This window comes from Neovison vison, chromosome 10, assembly GCF_020171115.1.
Source record: "Neovison vison isolate M4711 chromosome 10, ASM_NN_V1, whole genome shotgun sequence".
Lineage (NCBI taxonomy): Eukaryota > Metazoa > Chordata > Mammalia > Carnivora > Mustelidae > Neogale > Neogale vison.
The window spans coordinates 42,507,327-42,531,122 of NC_058100.1; the positions used below are offsets into that span (position 1 = coordinate 42,507,327).

General features: G+C 39.6%; 1 protein-coding gene and 1 pseudogene across 3 annotated transcripts in view; one reads left to right on the forward strand and one right to left on the reverse strand.

The window, feature by feature from the left end:
• AHCTF1 (AT-hook containing transcription factor 1) overlaps positions 1-23,796 on the reverse strand; it is an 81,865-nt gene that overhangs the window by 25,898 nt on the left and 32,171 nt on the right. For all 3 annotated transcript variants that reach the window (XM_044267085.1, XM_044267084.1, XM_044267086.1), the window contains 15 exons: positions 23,573-23,711; positions 22,059-22,191; positions 21,794-21,975; positions 21,264-21,325; positions 20,295-20,423; positions 14,618-14,708; positions 13,479-13,568; positions 11,240-11,380; positions 10,517-10,621; positions 9,552-9,645; positions 7,467-7,590; positions 7,267-7,323; positions 5,931-6,077; positions 5,182-5,369; positions 74-218 (listed from right to left, as the gene is read on the reverse strand). In XM_044267085.1, the coding sequence (XP_044123020.1) occupies positions 74-218; positions 5,182-5,369; positions 5,931-6,077; positions 7,267-7,323; positions 7,467-7,590; positions 9,552-9,645; positions 10,517-10,621; positions 11,240-11,380; positions 13,479-13,568; positions 14,618-14,708; positions 20,295-20,423; positions 21,264-21,325; positions 21,794-21,975; positions 22,059-22,191; positions 23,573-23,711 (1,827 nt within the window). The remainder of the gene's footprint in view (positions 1-73; positions 219-5,181; positions 5,370-5,930; positions 6,078-7,266; positions 7,324-7,466; positions 7,591-9,551; positions 9,646-10,516; positions 10,622-11,239; positions 11,381-13,478; positions 13,569-14,617; positions 14,709-20,294; positions 20,424-21,263; positions 21,326-21,793; positions 21,976-22,058; positions 22,192-23,572; positions 23,712-23,796) is intronic.
• Positions 4,413-4,581, forward strand: LOC122918968 (annotated as a pseudogene).

Below are 23,796 nucleotides of genomic sequence, written 5' to 3' on the forward strand. Positions count from 1 at the left end.
GAAGAACCAAAAACACTCGTTAGCTACTCCCTTCTCCTGCATTTCCGACAAGTGCGTGCTGGGGCATTGTTACCTGCTCGAGGTCTGTGAAAGGCAGCTTCAGCAAGTCCTCCATGAGGCCCGTCTCCTGGCAGACTTTGTACGTGTGCGTCAGGAGCTGCTCAATATTCAGACTGGTGGAGTGCTGCCGCAGGAATGTCCAGGCCTCCACCATGTACCTGCAACAGCGTTCCGCGAGGCCTAGTGTTAGGAAAGCTGTTGGAAGCTTTCCAAACGAGCGACCCACCTACAGAATCTGTGACACTCTGGATTTGTAACGCTGGAGAACTCTGAGCTTTTCTTAAACACACGTCACGGCATCATGACGTTTGCTGATCTCACGAGCAGACTTCGTGTGAGGCTGTTCTGGGTCGTTATTGCAGTACAGGACAGGAAAGCACAGGAAAGCACTTTCTCGGCAGAGAAAGCCGGGCCCTCACGGATGCACGCCAGGCAGGAGAGCAGTGGAAGGGGAAGGGAGCAAAGACCTACCCGTGCACCATTGTGTTTATGGGATGCTGACGGCCTTATCTCAGTCAAAGAATATTCTGACTGATCTATAAGCAAGTGCTGACTGGAAAACACGGGTTAAATTAGGGAGTTTCAGACACCATGTGGGGGCCATGAGACACTGTCTTCTGTGGGCAGTGAGACATCAAACAGTGTTTCTCATAACACATTCTTGAAAAAACAAAAAACCAAGCTTCAAACTGTATCAGCAGTGACTATAACTGTAAAAAAATTAACCAATAAACAAAGCCTATACACGTTTATGTACTTATTTACTTAAATAGGTAACAAAATGTCTTGAAAGATATACACTAAAATTGTCAGAACTTTCGGAGGGGCTGAAAACTTTCAGGGCTGTGAGAGGTAGAATAAATACATGGCAAGGACATATGAGTATCAGGAAATAATTTTTCTTAAAAAGGCCATCATTTACCAAATTCTAAGTCAACACATAATTTTGGTTTCAAGGGACAATTTCATAAAAAAGCTTTAGCTGGGGCGCCTGGGTGGCTCAGTGGGTTAAGCCGCTGCCTTCAGCTCAGGTCATGATCTCAGGGGCCTGGGATCGAGTCCCGCATCGGGCTCTCTGCTCCACAGGGAGCCTGCTTCCTCCTCTCTCTCTCTGCCTGCCTCTCTGCCTACTTATAATCTCTCTCTGTCAAATAAATAAATAAAATCTTAAAAAAAAAAACAAACTTGTTAATAAATAACCAAGACACATATAAGAAACAGAATATGTGAACTAAGTCACGTCGATTAATATTCAGCATGGAAATACATGGAAGAATAATTTGCACAGTACTGAGCCAGCCTGTGGATATAAAGTTCCTCAGGGAAGAAAGAAGCTCCCTCTGCTGACGGGCCAGACAGGGCCAACTGTTCATTTTCTTGTTTCGGGACCAGAATATTTTAACATACTCTGCAGGACTTATAAAGTTATCTGAACCCAGATAACTAACAAATTTACAGGTATTCCCTAAAAATCTAAAACTGCCTTGTATTTCACCCCATCCCAGGACAGGGAGGAGAGTATGATTGTTATAAACCTGAGTGTCTTAGGGGGGTAAATTTTTTCCTGCCTAAAAAATATGGGAGTATTAAAATGAGCACATTTTTATAAACAGAAAAATAAACAAGAAGGATGAATAAGTAGATCAACATAAATTAAAAATAAACCATATGAACATAAAGTTGAAGTAGGTAGGACATAATCTATTTGTTGAATCCAATGTAAGACTGGTATATGGAACCTTCACCACACTATTCTATTTCTGTATACACTGAAATCTTCTTTTAAAAATGCTTTTACCAAAATATATTTCAGATAAATCAATACCTAAATGATAAAACAAAAACCACAAAAGTGGTAGCAGATACCATGAAGAGAACTAAAAACAAAAAATGACATTAAAGTGAAAAAAACAAACACAAAAGTCAAATGAAAATACTGATAATTCTGATTTCATGATTTTCAACATAACAAAATCCATTCTAAAACAAAGTAAAAAGACAAATGACAAACAAAAGGGGGAAAAAACCCTATGGATTACTATCCGTAACACACAAAAAGCTCTAACATGTTAGGAAGAATAATCTCAACAACACACACAAAAGGCAGGTCACAAGCAGGAAATAGCATCTTTATGAAAAGGCGCATTGTCTTATTATTTTGGTGAGATGAAACCCGTTACTCTATTACCACCTTCACCCACCAGAGGGCAGTGTGCCGTGAGCTATCAAATGTCCCTTCCCCCAGTAGTTCCACTTTTAGGATTTTATGTCTTACAAACGAAATCTGCACCTGTGTAAAATGTATGGTTACTCACAGCAATGGTTAAAATAGCAACAGACTGAAAAATACCTAAATGTTCGCTGAGGCGAGTTGGTTCGATAAATACCGACACAGCACATCACAAGGAACTACTACGCAACTGTCAAAAGTAAGGAAAGTCTCTTTGTCCTATCAGGATATCAAGTCCAAATTAAATAGGAAAAAGTACACTGTAGCAAGACATAGAGTGTGCTGTTTGTATTTTAGCACTGTTTGTGTAGGGGTGGTAGGGGGAGGCTGCTGAAGGGTAAATGCTGCTAGAAATGAGCCTAGAGCTGCTCCCATCACTAATGTGCTGTGATGGGACTACTACAAAGCTTTGGGGAAAGGAACGCTCCCCAAACAGTGCATCATCACGAAGGGCGAACTTCAGCAGAAGAGCTGAGGAGATGAAGGGTGTGTGTGATGGCGGGGCTGGGGCCTGCATCCTAGTAGCTGAAGCCACATGGAGGGAGGTTCATTAAATGCTAGCAAGTGCTTTCAAAAAGGTGAGGTGGGAGTTTAAGTAGGAGGGGGAAGAAACACATGCACTTGCTTACATAGGTCCACCACTAGAAATTATTAACACTGATGGGTACCAAGAAGCAGCGCAGCAGGCTGGAAATTCACTGTGTATCCTTCTGAACCTTTTGGAAGCATGTAAGTATTTTACTATTGAAAATTAAAAACAAAACAAAACAAAAACCAACCCTAATTCCTGACCCTCCATCCACCAGTCCATGGAAATTTTCCAATTCAAAGTATGATGTCCACTCCTAATTGAGCAAATATAGTAAGAGTAAGATTTATGACTTATCGAATATTAATCTACCAGGAGAGTATACTTGAAGGCAAAGGGAAAATGATAATGTATTTTTCCATTTCCCCTCTAGCAGGAGACAACACTATCTCCAACTTCAAGAAAGCCTGTTCCATTGCCAACACTGACGTAAATTTTAAAAATAAGAAAGCCCTCATACTCCACTACTCTCTGCTTCCCTTGGTTAAAAAACCATGGTGGTGGGAAGCTCAATAAGAAAATTATTTCAATTGATAAAAGGCTAAACTAGTGTGTTGGCAGTAAAAGTCCTTTCATTAAGTAAGTTCTCGGTGATACAGCAGCAGAAACAGGCTGACATACGATCCGGTGTCAACATCCACACACTACATAAGTACAACTCTCATATGCTCTAGGACACTGACATGCTTCACCACAGTGGTCTGGCATAGCACCCATGCGGACTCTGAACCCATACCACTCAACAAATGCCATTTTAGGTGGCCCTGTGGTTTTACTTCTGCATGTCCTCTACGGGACACTTCAAGACTAGATAATGAAGACTTTACTTAAGACAAATCATGTTTAGAAGTTACGCAGTGTGTTTCTGTTGTCGTAAACATGAATATACAATGTTTGCCAAGCCTGAAGGACAGGGAATGGGGATCTACCCAGCAAACCACAAAAATGTGTTGTGAATGAACTGAAGGATAACAGGTAACAAAAGGATCGCAGAGGAAAACAAGCAACCTTTCAAAGGTGTTTTTCCAAGATTCCAACATCTGTTTTTTCGATGTCAGCATTAGTGGTTAAAGACAACCTCTTTCAAGTCTGTAGACTGAACAGCTTTTATGCAACTGAAAATAATTTACATGCTGCCTGACTACTCAGTACTGGGACTCTTAACCCATTTTTTTAAACCTCTATCGCCGCTAGCTTCTTTAAATTTTGTCTTGCCCTTACGTTCATTCCAGATTTATTCGGCCTAGCCAAACGTTTGTGGCTAATTCAAGTTATTTCACTTCAACAAGTACTTCCTAATTTATTCCTTTCGAGGACACTAGCAGTGTCCTACCTATCTAATCAACCCAGTACCATTCTACAGAACTCCTCTCCTACCTGAAATTTAGAGATTCAACCCTCTCCTCTCAGAAATACATTGAGAACAAAGAAAGCTTAACTTTCCGAATGCTGATACTGAAGTAGCATTTGGTTCATAAACAATCTGGGGTGAGTGAAGAAACGAATTTCTAAAAATATAAAAATGACCAACCAAGCTTTGCGCAGTGGCAGTATCGTAGCCAATGAGGTTTATCCGAGGCGCGATTATTGCTAATTGAAAAATGACCAACCAACAGAACTGATAAAAAAAGTGAGTTGTATAAAACAGTTACAATCTCGTAGGAAGTATTAGCTCCAAGCAATTTCCCCAAATCATATGGTTAACAAGAAAGCCCAAATTACCAGACAACTGTATTTCCAATCATGCCTTTAACTTGTCATAGTTGTCACATACACAAGTAACTACAGCAATATACATGTACAGCTATAATATGAACGGATCTATAGCATGCTGATTAGAGAGCACTAACATTGGCAAAGGGAAGAAAAGGAACAATGTAAAGACAGGACCTACTCAAATCCCCACCTGCTCAAATCCCATTTGGTTCTTGTATTTAAGATACAAAACCCTATTTTACAACTCAATAGGGCTTTATCCTTCCTTTGTATCTTTGGCTCCTCCCCCCAACCCCCGTCAAACCTTCACTGCCCACAGGGGAGATGCCCACATTGCCATTTAGCAAGAGAGAGAATTCTGAATGAAGCTCAGTTTGGCTTCCCCTTTTACTCAAGAGTACTCCTTCTTCATCCTATTCTAAGATAAAAGGTTTTTTACATTCTTCTTAACGTTGACAATGAAGAATCCTAAGAACAGGATGTAAATGCAACCAAAGCAAAGTATTTTATATGACTGTCTCATCAATTCCATTTTATTAACACATATGATCAAGACTTCAACGGTGTTTTCAAAACATGTACTTACTTATTGGAAAGCAAAACGGTGAGGTGAAGGGTAACATCCTCACCACTGGACACCGTGGGCTTCATTGTCTGAATGTATCGGAGGGCTTGTCTGTGCTCCCCCTGACTCATGAAGGCTTCAATAATCTTTGAGTGTTGCCATGACACAGGTTTTACAGTAGCTGGGTGGAACAGAAGATCCAAGCCACTCTGCAAAGAGAACACAAAAAATGCTACATGCACATAAAATGTGCTACACTTGGACAAAAACACCTAGCCTTTAAAAAGACAGGGGACACTACAGCCACAAACAACAGTTTAAACATAACCTGTCAAGTTCTATTTTAATCCATGGTACATTTTATTTTAAATAAAAGCCTATCAAAAGCCCCATTCTTCTGAGGCCTGGTTGAGTTCTGATGTAAAATCTTTCTGCCGCCAAGGTCACACATCAATACCAAGTCCTGCCTTCTATGGCAACACACCAAACGGGTCTCTAACAAAACAATGGCCGAATCTGCACCATTAGTAATTGTTTACTACTTATTTCCTTCTTTAGACTTTGTGGGCCCTGAGGTCCTGAAGTGTTGCATCTTTGTATTCTCATTGCCGATGACACTGCTTGATAAAGGTATCGACTGAACTGAGTCCGTAAATTACTCCAGAAGTAGACTGAGTCATATCTTTAATATCACAGTTAATCCAGCTACGTACTTCTTTCTGAAATTCTAACAGCTGATGAAAGCTTACATTCTCAGCGAACAGACTTACCGCATAGTCATTATGATCGATCAGCCAAAAGCCTTGAATAAGTTTCACCTGGCCCCAAGGAATGGCAAAGGCAGTGGGAAATGACTCAATGCAAGTATCTGTTTTGTTTGGGAAGGAATACATAATATCAAGCAACAAATAAATGGTCTTTAAAAAAGAGAATTAAGGACAATAACAAGAAGAAAATCTCCTACATATCTACTTGTATTAGGGATCGAGAGACTACAGCAGCAGAGGCTTAAAGAGGCTGCTTTCAGGATTCCGAAAGCCTAAACAGATATCCTGGTGTGGCAGTGTTATTAAATAACTGTGCAGCCAGTTCTAGATGCAAATTCACAAATTCACACTCAGTAGTAAGTACCACTACAAAAGAGATTAACAAAAGCCCACTTTCCTCATTAAGTCAGTAGCTTACTAGCACTGAAGAAGCAGAGGTACAGACAAAATTCCAGTTATCAGCAAAAGCCAAAAGCTAAAGCAAACACATCATGTAACTTATAATTTATGAATGGAACTACACATTTAAAAAAAAGATTTTATTTATTTATTTGACAGAGAGAGAGAAGCAAACTCCCTGCTGAGCAAGGAGCCTAATACAGGACTCGTTCCTAGGACCCTGCAACCATGACCCGAGCCAAAGGCAAACGCTTAATCGACTGACCCACCCCTCCCTGGACTACACATTTTTAAACTCAGAAACTGACATCAGCACAAAAATACTATTGCAAATAAGACTGGGTTCAGACCCGAGGCCTAACATAATATTAAACTAACTTATGTATTCGTATTGAACACATAAATTAACCTCATTAAGAAAGATCATTTGATGCCTGGGTAGTTCAGTAGGTTAAGCCTCTGCCTTTGGCTCAGGTCATGAGCTCAGGGTTCTGGGACTGAGTCCTGTGTCGGGCTCCCTGCTCAGTGAGGAGCCTGCCACTCATGCTTGTGCGCGCTCTCGCTCTCTGACAAACAAATACATAAAATCTTTAAAACAAAACAAAACAAAACAAAAAAAAGAAAGAAAGAAAAGAAGACCATTTGGCCAGCAATGTTTCAGAACTGCTGTTGGTATGTCAGTAACTCTGATGATGTCACACACACACACACGAGAATCTGATGACAGCTGTGGATCCTAACCCCAGAAAATTAAAACAAAATTCTGCATAGTTTCAGGTTTGCCACAGACCATCCGAACCCAAACAACAGACCCTGGGTTAACCTTCCTTTAAAAAAACTGCAAACGTGCAGCTGAGATTGGATTAGACGTTCGAGGTTCCTATTACTCTCAAATCTTATGATGAACGTAATACAGGAATTGACAGTGTTTAAAGGATACAACAGCATGTTTGCTTGTTTCAGTGACGTCATCCAATAGGTATATGTCAAGCAGTGCCTGTAAAAGGGATAAAAAATTCAGTGTGTTTTTTATATGTTCACTCATTGAAACTTCCTAATTCTCCCAAGCCCGTGCCAGGCGGGAACAATACCCCCAGCAACCGCAGAGTCTTCAGGGGGAGCATGTGGCCAGAAACGTACGTGCAGACTAGATGGAGGGTATTTTCCTGTGCCTCCTTCATCCCGCTTCCACAACCTCTCAACGCCGTCTCCCAATTGAGACACCATTTCGTCAATCATCAGGCAATCGGGGTTCCATTTCCCTCTGCAAAACGGGCAACATTCAGGATTATTCGCCATTCATGTTTATTCCAAACTCTTGTGATCCCCACAATCCAAAGGAGAAGAGAGTTGAGAACAGGACCCCATTTGGCACTGCGTGAAGTCCAGTCACCAACAAGAATTAGATGCAGAGGCCTCGGGCTTGGTGGCCAGGAAGCTGGTGCACACAGGTTCCCCGGGGGAGAGCGCGGTCCAGCCGCCAGATGCCTGAGCTTGCTTCTACCACCCAGAGCAAACTGCTCAAGACCATGGCAGCCAGTAGGGTATAAACACCCAGCAGTTCAGTCAAAGCACTATGAGTTCCCTTTCACCACCTGAGTCTTCTGACCCAGTGATTCCTTCAAAAACCTATCCCGAGCGCCTGCAGTGGGCAGCAGAACCTGTCCCTGCCTCATCTACAACAGCCCGGTAGGTGGCAGTTCCTCCTTCCTGAGCTTTCCCCCTGACAGTCAGCACTGCACCGACCACTCCACCTTTATTTACATGGCCTGCGAGACTTATGTGACAAGCAGGATTAGAAAAACGTAGCAAAGCCATTCAGGGACATAGATCTAGAATTAGATCCAGGAACTAACAGATCTAGGATTTAAAAATATGCCTGATGGGGCGTCCGGGTGGCTCAGCTGGGATCACGGTCTGAGGGTCGTGCGATGGAGCCCCACGGTGGACTCTGCACTCAGCGGGGAGTCTGCTTCACCGTCTCTCTCTCCTCCTCCTTCTGCTCAAGTGTACACTCTCTCTCAAATAAATAAAATCTTTAAAAATTAAATAAATATAACATGCCTAATCAATCTCCCACCTCGGTGCCTAGGCTCCGAGATTATTTATTCTAAAGCACCGGACCCCAAACTTGCCACATACCAAATTATAGACAGCATGGCCTTCTGAGGACTGATTTCTGGGGGATTCTGACAACACACCTGACGTCCATGTTCGTGAACCACCACTGTCAACGTTGCATGCTGTGCTGCAAGCTTCACTCCCACCCCAGGAACAAGACTACATAATCCCTGCTCTTTGTTCTACTACCTCTGCTTCATTACTTCAAAGGAACCAATGAGAGTAACATTCATGTGTATTAAAAAGGGAAAATAAAGGAAATAAGACAAAGAGAACAGGAACACAGTGGTTGAAGGGCCTGAAAAGCAACTGTTAATGGAAAGAACATAAAAAGCCTAACTGAAGGTATCCTTTGTGGCTTTCTGATGAATTGGGAGCCTTTAGTCATTTTCTAAATAAGAATCCTCAGACTCTTAATCTCACAATACAAACTGAGGGTTGCTGGGGGGAGGGAGGTTGGGAGACGGTAGTGGGGTTATGGACATTGGGGAGGGTGTGTGCTATGGTGAGTGCTGTGAAGTGTGTAAACCTGGCGATTCACAGACCTCTACGTCTGGGGATAAAAATACATTATATGTTCATGAAAATAAATAAATAAATAAGAGTCCTCAGGGGGTGCCTGGATGGCTCAGTGGGTTAAAGCCTCTGCCTTCAGCTCAGGTCATGATTCCAGGGTCCTGGGACCGAGCCCTGCATTGGGCTCTCTGCTCAAGCAGCGAGCCTGCTTCCCTTTCTCTCTGCCTGCCTTCTGCCTACTTGTGATCTCTGTCTGTCAAATAAATAAATAAAATCTTTAAAATGTATAAATAAGAATCCTCAGGAAAAATACATGCTTAAATGACAGAATCTCTTCTAATAAATCAACTGTGGTAACAACTCTTAATTAGGAAATACTGAGTAGCCACACTCAAATTATCAAATGAGGTGTAACAGATCTAGGAAAACATGCAAATGTTACAACTATAATAATGCTAGTAACAAATTCTGTCACTTGAGAATTCCACGCATTTCATCTTTCTGTAGCCTCGTGAATTCTGTTCTGAGAAAGAGATGACTTCTTACAAAAATAACTTCTAAGAGGTTTTGGAAAATTCTGGAAGGTACCTTGCCAGACGCTCACACTTCTGTCGACGACTGGTGTAGTAGTTCTGAATTACAGAGTAGTTGTAGTACAACCTGGACAACTGCACAGCATCATCTAGAGTTTTTTAAGGGTGAGGAAAATTAGTAATATTTCCAAAACATCCAAACAGTACCTAAGATCATCCACATTATTTTACTATAACTGCATGATACTGTTTAGTCTGCAGACTTCCTAAATTTAAGTAATAAATACACATCCCTTTATAAACAGATACACAAACAAGAAAAGAGTCTCTCATAACAGTTGGTAAAAAACAAGGATGTTGGCTTAAAACTCTGGAAAAGCTATTCCAGAGATAATTCCATCCCCTTAATCCTTAATCACTCATATACTTAGAAAGCAAGCAGTATTCACTATTTAGGTAAAAATCACAGAGAATAATGAAAGAGTAAGGTCAATAGCAATTAAGCAAAGGGACAGAAGTGCTTCTCAATAGAATCTAACGTGTGCCCTGGAAATGCAGGAAATAAGAGGACTTAGAAGTGTTCTCTACAAGCCAGAGCAAAAGTCAAATCTAATTCTTGGTAGCATAAATTAGCTGAAAAGAGGTATTCGACTGATGGCTAATAATCTTGGTTAATAAGCATATTAAAACTCTTAAGGAGAAAAAGATCAGCAAACAAGATTATAAAACCCAGAGCTGAGTGGATCTAATTTATAGCCGATGATATCGCTGAATCCTTTTTCAGAGGCCCTTTTGTTTACTCTTTCCTTTTATGTCATTTGGCCCAATATGCACGCATGGCACGCCTGTGCATCGAACACGGGGCAGGGCACTCAAGACACAAAGTGAGAAAGAATTTAAGACTAGAAGAAAATGGAAGAGGGATGGTGGAAAAAAGGCAACCCAAAAATGAGAACCCCTCAAACGACAGAGATTTCAGAAAGTCTCCAGTAATATCCGCAGCTGAAGTCCGTGTTTTACCTGAGCCCTCGGGTAAGAGCCCGGAGTGACAGAACCAGAGCACCACCTGTGTGTACTGGCCGATGAGCCGCGTGATCAGGCACTTCTTGTGCAAGTCCACGAGGCCTGTGGAGACAAACACCGGCCATGTAACGTGCAGTGCATCAACCGTGTGGAGAATCAAGACCCTGCCCAGCTCTCAAAACTTTTAACAGCGTATGTGGATTCTTCAATATACTTAGCCTGAACAGAAAATCTCCACAATGCTAAAGGGGGTGACTCACTAAGTAGATGTCTGAGCTACATGAGCTTCCGCCTACGCTGCATTTCCGAAGTCAAACGCAGCCAGTAACACAGACCAGCACAGGGATATTCCTGTAGGTTGTTCAAACCGGGCCTTTACGTGAAACTGGCTATTTTGTTTAAATGGCAAAACAAAGACAAACATTTACAATGACCTCTGTGAATAAAAACTTACATATAATTGAAGAATTTGAAACTCTACTGGAAGTACGTACGCTACCTTAACAGTAAGTTTAACCCGCAGATTTCCCAAGCTTGCTTAAGCATGGGCTCAGGGCACATCTAGTAATAGTCTGCAGTTTCCATTTAAGAAATAAAAATAAAGTAAGTCTCTTCGTACTTTGCACAATGATGCATCTAAGACAAGGAAGACAAGGAAGTTTATTTTTCCTTGAAGTAAAATTTAAACAAAAACTCATTTATACGAGACAAAGAGCACACCTCTCTCTGTGATCTCCTGGGCCTCTGTGGTGAAACAATTTAAGACGGAATTAAGGTTGCTGAGAAGCAAGTGGCACTGCTGGAGAGCCTGTATGGTCTGTGGGTCGATGAAACGACACGAGCCGTCAAATAATGGTATACCTTTCCAGGAGAAAATACCAGATTAGTTCTGACACAATAAATCCGAATTAATTAAAATCATAAAGGCAAGATTACAATAAATCCGAATTAATTAAAATCATAAAGGCAAGATTTCTCAAACTCCTATTAACTACAGAGTTAGACTACACCTTATGAGACTTTGAAATGGCAAATAACCTTAAGAAACCCAGAAGGGACAAATATAAATTCCTAGTTTTTTAAATTGCAGAACAAGGAACAAGCAATGTGAGCAGAGGAAGGGGACACGGAGTCAACTTCAACTTCAGCCTGACTAGAAATAAGTCTATTCGTTAAATGCTTCCCCCTCAAGTAAAAATCTTTCCTATCAGATCTTTTACGTGCCACGTTGTTTTGTGATTATTTTGTAAGAGCACTTTTTCCATCTCCAGTGCTCCAAAGTGAGACATTAAGACTCAGATAAAGACATAATAAAACTGTGTGCTTGTTACAATTCACTGTAGATTTGGTTGTCCTTTCATTTTAAACTCAACAATGAATTTTCAAATCCTTTTTTGGGAAAAAATGGTTATTTTAGTTGCTACTGATTACATGTTTTAGGTAAGATTTAATCACATTAATATTTACTGGGTAACTGGAAACTAGAAAACATATCTTAATTAGAAATCCTTTCTCAAATCAAATTGATCTGCTTCACTTCCCATACATTTAAAATACTATGCTTTGTGTTTTTATTACATTTAGATTTTTAAAAGAACTCCATTAACCAGTAATGCAGCTCAAGGCAGCAATAATGGCTAAATTACCACATTCAAACCTGATGTACCATATTATGCTTAAAGTGTAATAAAGGCATATAATTTATGAACCAATCTGAATTTTTTTCTTCTCTTACATGAATTACATAACCCAGTCCTGAATATATTTTCCACTCAAAAAAATACATTTTGTGGCCCTAACTCTGAATTACCAGGTGTTTGCTCCTGACTTTAACTAAGTGATTAAATATTTAATAACTATTCAAATAATTAATTCAATTATTTAAGTATTTATAATTATTTCATATTTATGTTTTGTAAGTATGACCTAAAAATACTAAAGAACCCCATGTCTCTAACAGTAGATTCTCTACTAAAAATAACTTAACTAAAAAGTCCATTTAATTCTTTCATCATTGATACAATGATAGAAATAACAAAAATATATACTTCTAAATAAACTTAAATTATACTTTCATGTACAGGGCAATCACATTATTTTTGTACATAATGGGTTTCTGATATTTATAGGACACCTCAAAACTCAGATGAACAACAGATGAATGAATAAGCCTGACAAGAAGAAAAATTACTGCAAATGACTGATAACAACACCTGCTAACAGAAGACAGAGGTGATGAGTTTTTGCCCTCCTCTTCAGCTTTTTTTTGGTTATAAATATTTTGAACAGAAAATAAGTAAGAAGGGGACCTTCTGAGGTCAACTGGCGTACCCTCCTGACTCCATCATCAGCAAACTTCATAATTTAATCTCTTAAGATCAAAGATAATGTACAACTCTGAAACTTGGTATTATAGGCATGTTAACACGTTGCCAGTTTAACAATCGATTGCAAAGTCTTGCTCAAGAATTTTGTCGGGGCACCTGACTGGCTCAGTGGTGGAGCATGTGACTCTTCAACTTGAAATTTTAAGTTCAAGCCCCATGCTGGATGCAGAAATTATTTAAAAATAAAATGTTTAAAAACAAACATAAAAATAATACTAATTTTGCCACCCTAATATTAAAAGAAAAGTTTTTCCTCTGAGACTTCTTTAAAGAGTTTACAACTTCAGGGATGCCTGGGTGGCTCAGTCAGTTAATTAATTATCTGCCTTCAGCTCAGGTCATGATCCCAGGGTCCTGGGATGGAGTTCCGATTTGGGCTCCCTGCTCCACAGGAAGCCTGGTTCTCCCTCTCCCTCTGCCTGCTGCCCCTTCCCCCGACTTGTGCTCTCTCTCAAATAAATTCATAAAATCTTTAAAAAAAAAACAAGTTTACAACTTCAAAATGATTAAAAATGATGACTGTCATGTACTTAAAACACAAATCGAGGTTAATATTTTAATATAATACTTACACAGTCTGTCAAATTCCTCTTTTGTAAAAACCACTTTATTCCACGTCCACTCAAGAACAAAGCGAAGATTGGCCGCAGAATTTGGTTGTTCTTATTAGTAAATATCCATGGAAAAAAATAAAGGATTATTAATTACAAACAAAAAATCAGTAGCTCCAGCGGGGAACCCTGACCAAGACCACACTGATCAAGTGAGCAATGGGAACGTCAACACTAACAAACTGGTATGAAACACAGCAAAAAGCACACTGTTTTACGCAGTGCTGCTGTGAAGAATGTCAACTCTGAATCTAATCAGGAGGAAAGCTTAACAACACACACTCAAAGGCTGTCTGCAAATTGATAGGCTTATCTTTGAAAAAAAAAAAAAAGCCAATTTTTTGAAAGATAAAAGCCTGGGAATTATATGAGATTAAGAGACATTAAAAGGACATAAAAACTAAATACAAAGTATATGCTGGATTCCATTCTGGATTCTCTATCCCTATAAATGCTATCAAGGACGTTACTGGCACAATTAGTAACATTCCAGTAATGTTTGGGGATCAGATAACAGCATGTATCAATGTTTTTCTGAATCTTGTAAGTATAAAGTGGTTTTGGAACGAATGTTCTTGGTCTTGGAAATAATACTGAATTACTTACAAGTAGAGAAATGTTGATGCCTTCAACTTATTCTCGAATGACTCAATAAAAATAAAGGGGGTGTAGCATGTGTGTTTTTAAAAGAGAAGGATACACAGCAACTGGGATGAATCCCAGAGAATTTTGCTGAAGAGTCAATCCCAAAGTTACATATTGTATAATGTCATTTCTAAACATTTTTGAAATGTCAAAATTACAGAAATAGAGAACAGACTGGTGGCTCCCTGGGTTTATGCATAGGGGGACATAGGTGTGGCTATAAAAAGGACAACATGGGGGTTGTGACTGAGATACTGTACCAGAGGCTTACCAGATCTTGCAGAGGGAAGGTGATGATAAAGGGTAACACAGGATCTCTGTACACAATGTCTTAAAATAGCAATGTGAATCTACAATTAGCTCAAAATAAAGTTTAACTAAACCCCCAAATTAATCATTTAAAAAATTTAAATATAAAAGTGATTTTTTTTATTTGTTAAAAACCATAATCTTACCTTCTTTTGTCCACTTTTTGATACATCCAGTCAGAAGTCCCAGGCAACTTGTGTGGATTGCTGCTGACAATATAGCTTCTAACTGTTCTTCCTGAACCATGCATTTAAAAAAAGGAAAAAGAGTAAGAAATGAGGATAGAGGGTATCTGATCCCAGTCTCAGAGATAGCAAGTTCTATAAAAATACAAACACTTAGGGACACCTGGGTGGCTCCGTCGGTTAAGTATCCAACCGTTGGTTTTGGCTCAGGTCACGATGTAAGCATCCTGGGATCGAGCCCTGTGTGGGGCTCCTCGCTCAGCAGAGAGTCTGCTTGAGGTTCTCTCTCTCCCTCTCCCCCTCCCCCACAGACATTCTCTTTAAAACCAATTAATAAATTTTAAAAATACAAATATTTAAAGAGTTAAAAACTCATGACTCTCTCGGCGGCTATAAACACAAAGGCAGTGAGAGGCACTGGTGGCCACGTGGAGTAACTGGAATCCTCGTACACTGATGGTCGGAATGGAAAATGGTAGCCACTCTGGGAAACTTAAATACTGAGTTACCTCATGACCCAGCAACTCCATACCCAAGAGAAATGAAAACACGCCCACATCAAAACTATACATGGAACAACATCATTCATAATAGTTCCAAACTGGAAACAAACCAAATGCCCCCCAACTGAAGAATGGGTGAACGAATAGGATGAGGGGCGATGCATATACCACACAGATGAACTGTAGATGCACGTAAGTAACAAGCAGCCTATGAAGACAGAAAGCAGAGTGGTTTGAAAGCTGGGGAATGGGGGGAAGAACATGGGGGTTTTGTGGGGTGAGAAAAATGTTCTCAAACTGAATGTGGAGACAGGTGCACAATTCCATGGATTTACTAAAACCACTGTTAAGCAGGTGACTATAAGATATAGCTGTGTCTTAACAAGTCTTATTTAAAATCATTATAAATCACACTGAATATTAAAGAAACATATGAATTTCATTCATTAGAACAAGAAACTTTTTTAAAAGAACTGAATGAAAAAACAGATGAGTCGAACAGGAACAGAGGGGCTTAACTATGATAAAGACTCCCTCAAAATGAAGAAAAGCATGATTCTAAATGGAGACTCAGTAAAGCAATTTACATTAACATTGGGGACAAAACAAGAATGTCTGCTGGTACCATTGTTTTCCACAGTTTGTAGAGGTTCTACCAAACGCTGTGAGAAGATAAACAAAAATGGAAAAAGTAGAAGCCCGTATTTGCTGATGACTCCAGACCTTGAAAATCTAGTAAGAGATTCTGATTTGATAAATAGATATTAAGTGAATACACAAAAACCAACTGCATTTTTATGTACCAGCTATAACCACCCAGAATTTAATAGAGGAAAAACGTTCTGGTCACAAGCAGCACAACTATGGAGCACTTAAGAGATAAAAACACAAGAGACACCTGTAAGAACTGAAAAGAACTGTAAGATCTTGTTGAGATAGAAAACCAACCCTGAATAAATGAGAATATAGACCATTTAGACTTGGATGAAATGATGATAAAAATATTCTCTCCAAAATTAATACATGACTATAACAAATTTCCAAGAAGAGTTCCAATGGGAGTGCTGGATAAAATCATCTTGTAATTAATACAAAAGAACAAATGCCTATGAATTGACAATTATAGGGGAAAAAGGGCCACATCAGCAAATATTAGAGCAGTATATTAAAATGGCATAGAAATAGATCAGATTAATGGGACATAATAAAAAACCCAGAACAGAACCCAGTACACAGACAGAGGAAATCAAATAAATGTGGTATCTCAGTAGTTTGACAAAAGGACATTCTGTGCTCTGTTTTGTAAGGGGTGTAGCACAGCTGTACTCATCCTCATCCAGGAGAAAGAAGAGCAACCTTTACCTGATGAACACAGATGAACTAAGCCTTAAATGGTAATGAAGCATTGATTAGCAAGGTTTTTTAAGCCAGGAGCATTTGATTACAAAAATATTAATTTGTATGTAACAAAAGATACCATAAAAGAAATCAAGAGGGAAAAGACCCAGTAAAACAAGGGTAAAACCTGCAAATAATGTAATTAACAGAACACTGACCACCCAATGAAAATATGAAATTGCATCTGTATCATCCTTTTCCCGATATGAAGAAGGGATACAAAGAGAGGCATGAAAGAAAAGTATACATAAAGTCCATGCACCATGTATACAAACAAATGATTACGAAGGGGACACTGACAAGACCACCACCCAGGTTTAGACTGAGAATATGTGGCAGTAACCTGGAAGCTGTGTCTGCTGGACCTGACCAAAAACAAATCCCACCCACCCCTCTCATCTCCCATGGCAACCACGGCCCCTTTCTTGCCTTCTGAAGTCATCATGTTCTTTTCTTTTTGTTTTAGCTCTACATGTGCATTGCTAAAGAATGTAATTTACTTTGGCCTGTTCTGGGAATGGAGTTTTTAAAAAAGGGTACACGAAGGATGGTTAACAAAATGCCAATAGTTACATGCCTCAATACACTACAGCGATTTTCTAAATCCAAACTATTCGTGTATTATTTATGTAATTGGGGGAAAAAACCCAAATGGGGTGGATACCAGATTTAATCCCGAAAAACATTAAATGCTGTTTTATTCTCGTGGCTGAATTACAAGTTATTTTTCACATTTTTAAGGTATTACTGCTTTAACTAAATTTGACAGTGTATAATCAGAAAAAAAAAAATAATCTGTATCAAGTTCCCTAAAGTGAGAAAATTAAATGGAGCACTTGGGAGTGCCCAAGGCCTGAGGATGATGAGCAGTGAGTTCTCTGCAGTCAGGAAGCTGGAGCACTGGGCCAGAAAGTAAGTTCCAGTTCCTGACAGTAGGGTGGGCAGGGCCACTGGGGCCGAAGTTCCTGGAGGAAACCACCGTGAATCTGGTGCTTTTTCTCCTTGTCTTCTTGAGGGCAGCTGAATGGACACTATAAAACAGAGCACTATGAACGAAAGATTGAGCAAAGGTGTTCCCTGAATGCATATGGTTGGAAATCAACGGCCCAGAGTGGAATGATGCTGTTTTATCAAACAAAGCCCTCAAGAGTATTCTTGGGCCATTAGACAGAAAGAATAGGTATCTTCTGCACAATGTATTAGCAATTCTCCCATAACTCTGATCAAGTAGATGGGTTAAAAAAGACCATTTATTACTCATAACAGACAAAAGCAACCTTATAAACTGCTTTAGCCTTTCCTGAAAAAAAGAAAATTCTTGTTACCTATGGATAAAGATGGAACATCACACACAGCCATTTACTTGCTGCCTTGGTATCATCACCAGACCCCAGTGAATGATCAATTGTAAATAGCAGAGAAAGGTATTAATCAACGAGGGCAAAGAAAAGAGAAGGCATCATGGGTGAGACAGCTCAACAAAATCCGTGAATAGCAGTCATGAGGAAAGGTGATGAACTCAGCAGTGTGAGGGAAATCGCATCCTTAGGTCCCCACAGACGGGAGCTACAGATGAGAATCTACTCAAGTTAGCTCTCTGAGCCCTCAGGCTAAGTCCGTGGAGAATCCAGGTACAGAGGAAAGTGGGGAGGGGGCGGGCAAGAGTGGTCAGACCTGGGCTAAAAATAAGCAACCGGTGGACACTTAGTCTATGGAACAGCCAGCCGTACCCCCTTAGGACCCTGCAATGAAGAACCATGGACACCTGCATCACAGATCTTTGGGAAAATGGAATGGCTCCCCAAAAGTGTGGCCTTGCTCCACTGAAATGGTGCATGTCCCATCTACTATCCTCAAGAAAAGGATTCCTCTCCATGAACTATACCACTGCAAAATAGAGTGTATCATCTGTTACTGACCCACTTTACATATGAACAGATGACCAAGGGCCACCAAATGCATAAGGAGAGCCACTGCCATCAAAGAGACTAGACAAAGAAACGGGACTGCAGAGGAAATAGAGCCAGTGCAAAAATCAAGTAAGACTGTGAGCACACACAGGCAGCAGCTAGTTCATCCATAAAACAGAATACTAGAAACAAAAGACTGATCAAAGAAAAAGTACTCACAAAAATTTTATATGAGGGTCAAATTTTTAAAAAGCTGATGAGAAGCCAGGTAGATGATGAAGAAATCTCCCCCAAAACAGAACCAGAGGCAAAGGCGACAAACTAGTGGGCAATGAAGTAATCTGACAGAAGGTCAGACCCTTTATCTAAAGGGGCACCACAAAAAGCAAAAACTAACTGGAAGAAAAAATTAAGCTTGTGTGAGACTAGGCAAGGTTTTGTTTTTTTTTTTAAAGGCCACTTAGAAACTCCAGGAAAAAACAAGCTATGTAGTAAGAACATTAACATCGACCATGATCACGACAGGACCACGTGATCAATATTTACATAGGTACCAAAATATAAAAGGAGAGGAAGGAGGGGGGAATCTCCCAGTGATAACGGTATCGAATATTTCACTTATTCCATGAAATTAAGTATTAAAATCCAACCGTAAATGTTAAACCATGAGTGGCAGTATTTATATTCCACGGGTGTTTAAAAGGCTCTTTTTCCAGCAATTCCTAATGTTACACATCTGTAATTTTTAAAGTAAGTTTATCCAAACACTACTTAGGGAGAGTTAACATTTTCTCTTTCTCCATGGGAAAATGGAGCTTACTTTATTCTAGCGTGTTTTACTAACAAATAATGAGTTAAATTAAATGTGAATTATGAGCTGTCCCCAGGCAACACTGTTTACTGTTAGAATGTTCCCTGGTAGGTAAAATGTACTGGGACCAGGAAAACTGAATGGATTATAAACCTCCACTAGGAAGTTGAGATTTTGGCTTCCATGAGTGAGTCTCACTTCTAGAACGGCCTTGTTCTACAGAACTTGGAATCTTCTCACAGGCGCTCAGAAAATACCAGTTTCTATAAAGCAGTGGTTCTCGGAACACTGCATCAGAATCACATTAAGGGCTTTTTCTTTTTTTAAGATTTATTTATTTGAGAGAGTGTGTGTGTGAGCACAAGCAGGCAGAGGAGCCGAGGGAGAGGGAAAGCAGGACTCAATCCCAGGAACCTGAGATCATGACCTGAGCCAAAATCGGGAGTCAAACGCTTCAGTGACTGACTATAGAAACTGGTATCTTCTGAGAGCCCGTGAGGCACCCCCACATCAAGGGCTTTTTGAAACACCGAGTGCGGGGTTCCACTCCTAGAACTTCCAATTCAACAGTCCTATGACAGCACAAGTTCCCAGTGACACTCATGCCGATGATCACATACTTGCGTTCTACACCATGAAATCCACTGGAGTCAAGATGATTTTTACTCATGAGGTCTTACTCACTGTACCTACGCATTTCTCACAGGGGCTGGAAAATGGCCCCTGGCCTGTTACAACTTCTACTCATGACATGCCTGGGGCCGCCACAATGTGGCTTCTGTCCTAAATCCTTCTATACAGCTAAGTGAACCTCGTGCCAAGTTATGGCCTACTGAGTCCTGGTAGTATGTATTCTAAGCCAAACCTAAGACCACAGCTACTGATCATGAAGCATGAGCATTATACTACTGAATCTACTTTTGTAGAAATTATCTAGTAGACTTTTATTATAATAATGTAATACTATAATAGAAAGCTAATAACAAAAGAAACAACAGTGTTATAAATCATCTCACCTGACTTAAACTGGAAGGGTGAGTATCAGTAAGTCTTGGTGACAGAAGGCCAGCCATAAGACATCGATTATAGCCATCAGGTATGAATTCACTGAGAGATGCTCCTGATTTCTTTAAAAACCTCAAAGTCTATAAAGATTGATGAATAAACATTAATACATAATTTCAAATAATCAAATTTAAGAATTAATAAACTTATCATCTACTTTGTACTTAATATTCTGAATAAAGCTAAAAGACACTAAAGAGAAATTTTAAGACTCCATTTTTACACTTCTTGCAAGGAAAAGGGTTTACAAGTTCTTGAGCTAAACCAACGCATGCAATTAAAAATAATATTACTGATGAAGATACTTTGGGGGGCATTCTGTCTTTGATGGGTAACCCTGTTACATTCTCCAATGCTGACAGCTGACAGACTTCGTGACAGGTCTTAATGAACACACACACACACACCCCACACACACCCTGCAGTTTATTCCTCCTGATCTAATGTCAGAGAGATCCAATATGAAGTATAAATATGGCATTCAGGCACATCTAGCCGGTTATCAATTTCAAAATCTGTCATTTTGTGTTTTCCTGGAGAAGTCTTTTTCAACATCTAGTCATTGCCTGCTCTGCTCTGTGCTAGGTATCTTCTTTGCATTACTTCCCTCATTCATAAGCTTCCTGAGAAGAAAGAGGAGAATGAAGAGTATGGATACAAAGAGATACGGTGAAGGCACTGACCTACTTCCGCTCTTTTCCTTACGGTTCAAGTAGCTAACATCCACACAACCCCAATACTTCTTCTGGCACGCTGCCATCAGTAACTGATGCTACTAGTTGCTCATATCACAAACCTAGCAGAAGCTACCATTTAAGCTGAAACAACAGTTTATATAATTAACACTAAATAAAGTTTAAATCCATGATCTGACTTCAGTTCATTAAGATACTCTGTCCACATTGCTAGTTGTTACCTACCTCCTTTTGAAAGCCATTACAAGTTATATGAACAATTCCTGAGTTTAACAAACAAGTGGCATCTAAAAAAAAGATGTAAAAAAAAATAAAATAAAATCTGCTTACGAATTATATCATAGACGGCATTAATACAACAAAATTTATCCTAACAAGAGACTGCTAGGCAGGATATCAAAATTATTACATATAATAAATTTTAAAATAACTTTTCCAAATATTTCCATTCTGACAAGATACCAAACTTAACATAAATAATACTTATCTTTTCTAGCGAATTCATAAGTGATAGTATCTTTATAAAATACCTAAGTATTAAATTTCTGGTGTACATATCAAACTAAATTTCCTAAGTCACCCATATATTAACTAACAGTAACGAGACATGAACAGGTAAGCACATATACCTGCATGCTACACACTACATACATACCACACATACTATACAAATACATATTACACGTACAAACACCCACACAGATATACTTGTGCATGTTATTTTTCTCGAAAGGTAATGTTAAGGAAACACATACCAAAGTTGTAAATATTTGCATTAAAAAACTGCTCGGGAGGTGGATATGAAGGGGGAATTCCTCTACTTAAGCTTCTCTCATTAACTAGTATATCCAAGATGTAATGCGGATAAGTCTTGTTCACAACGGAATCCAGTGACCACAATGCAAAGTACGAGCAGTTATGCAGATACTCTCCTGCTCTAAAAGAAAATGTTACAAAATCATTAACTGACCGAGCTGCTACACACACAAATGTGAAAGAGAAGAGAGTGTGAAGTCCTACCTTAACGAGTCCGGCATCTGTGCATGATACCAACGGTTTATGTCAAAAAGCCCCAAATACATAGAAGGCTTTCCTTGTCCATATATATTCACCTGCCAGGTAAAGACTGAAACACTAGTGTCAGGAGACAGAGCTAAAAGAAAAGAATATAATTTTTATAAATTGAATAAATAATCACAAACTAAAATTACTCCAAATAAAATTTCAGCAACATCTTGTCATAAATTAAGTTTTATCACGTCTGATATGTCAAAGAGCATTTCTATGGCGCGTTCTGTAAGAAGGGTTTCATTCAGTATATCTTTACTGTCTCTCCATTTCAAGAAGATTTTACAAAAAAAATACTCATCAGAAAAGTTATAGTGCGGCTTGTTTTCACTTAACACTTTGGCAACTTTGAGGTATTGAAGGTAAAAGTAGGAATTTATTTGATTTATTTATTTTGATTCATTTATTTGATTGCATATTCTCCCAACAAGGGAACACAGAGAATATCAATACCGAAAATGGACGCCTTGAGGCACAGGGCTTGATTCTTTAGAGGATTCTAGTTGAGAAGGGCTGATCCAGCTCTATGGGAAAGAGGGGGAAGACTAGTACCTGGATGATGGTTGTGGGGAATGGAAAGATAGGAACAAGGTAAGAGGCACCAAGGAGAGAAAAAGTAAACATCTGAGACACAACTAATGGGGAACACAGAAAGAAGAGGGGAGTAGGGAATACAAGAGGGGGGAGTCTGAAGAGCTGTGTTTTGGGCATTTTAGTTGGACGTGAAGACTGGGCCACAAAAACCGACGTGGGACAAGCACAGAGGACACACCCAGATGAAGGGGCTACCATGAGGATGAGTCCCAGGCTGTAGGGAGCATGCCCAGAGCCGAACGAACCTACACCAGCATCATATTTACTTCTCACAGCCACCCTCTGCAAAAGGTCCAACTGCGTTACTCCATTCAGATGGGGAAAGGGAGGCTCAGAAATGTTAAATAATTCATCAAAGGTCACAACTACTGATAGAACTGAGATCCGAAGCCACGAGGGATTCCAAAATCTATGCCATTTTGACCATGCAAAGGTCAAATTTCCTTTACCAGGAAGAAGGGATGATACTAAAAGGAAAGAGAAAGATTAAAGACAACCAAGGTCTATTTGCCAGAGGTCTCAAAAAATACGCAGAAGGAACCATTATTCACAGACTATTCATACTAGTCAAAACTAGAGACCATTCTTGTCTGTTTAAAAAGCTGGATTAAAATACAAGGGGGTCCCTCAAGCTACTGGACTCTTGAGTTCTGCACAGCAAACTGCAGAGTAAGAATACCGACGGTCTCATACAGACCTAAAAGAAATTCCATGATCAGTATTCCAATTTTTTAACTGCAGGAGTATGAACTCTGAAAAAGCATAAATCTTCCATCAAGGGGGGATGTCATAAATCTTACATCAAGGTAACTATCAAAATCAAGCATTCCACATAACATATAAGAGTGCTTTTAACAAACCTTCATTCATACCTTCCTCTCTGTCGCCATGATATCGATACTTCTCTATACTCTGGCATCCCAACAGTTTGGTATTACTAGTCTGTCCCCTCAAAGGAAACATGCCACCCGTGAGGTCCAGTGTGTATCTTTCTTCACAGTACTCTAACCCCTGAAACAGAAAATGCACACAAATCTCTATCTTCATAGAACTCTAAGCCAGAAGTCATTCAAAAATTAAATGTTCTCTGAATTTA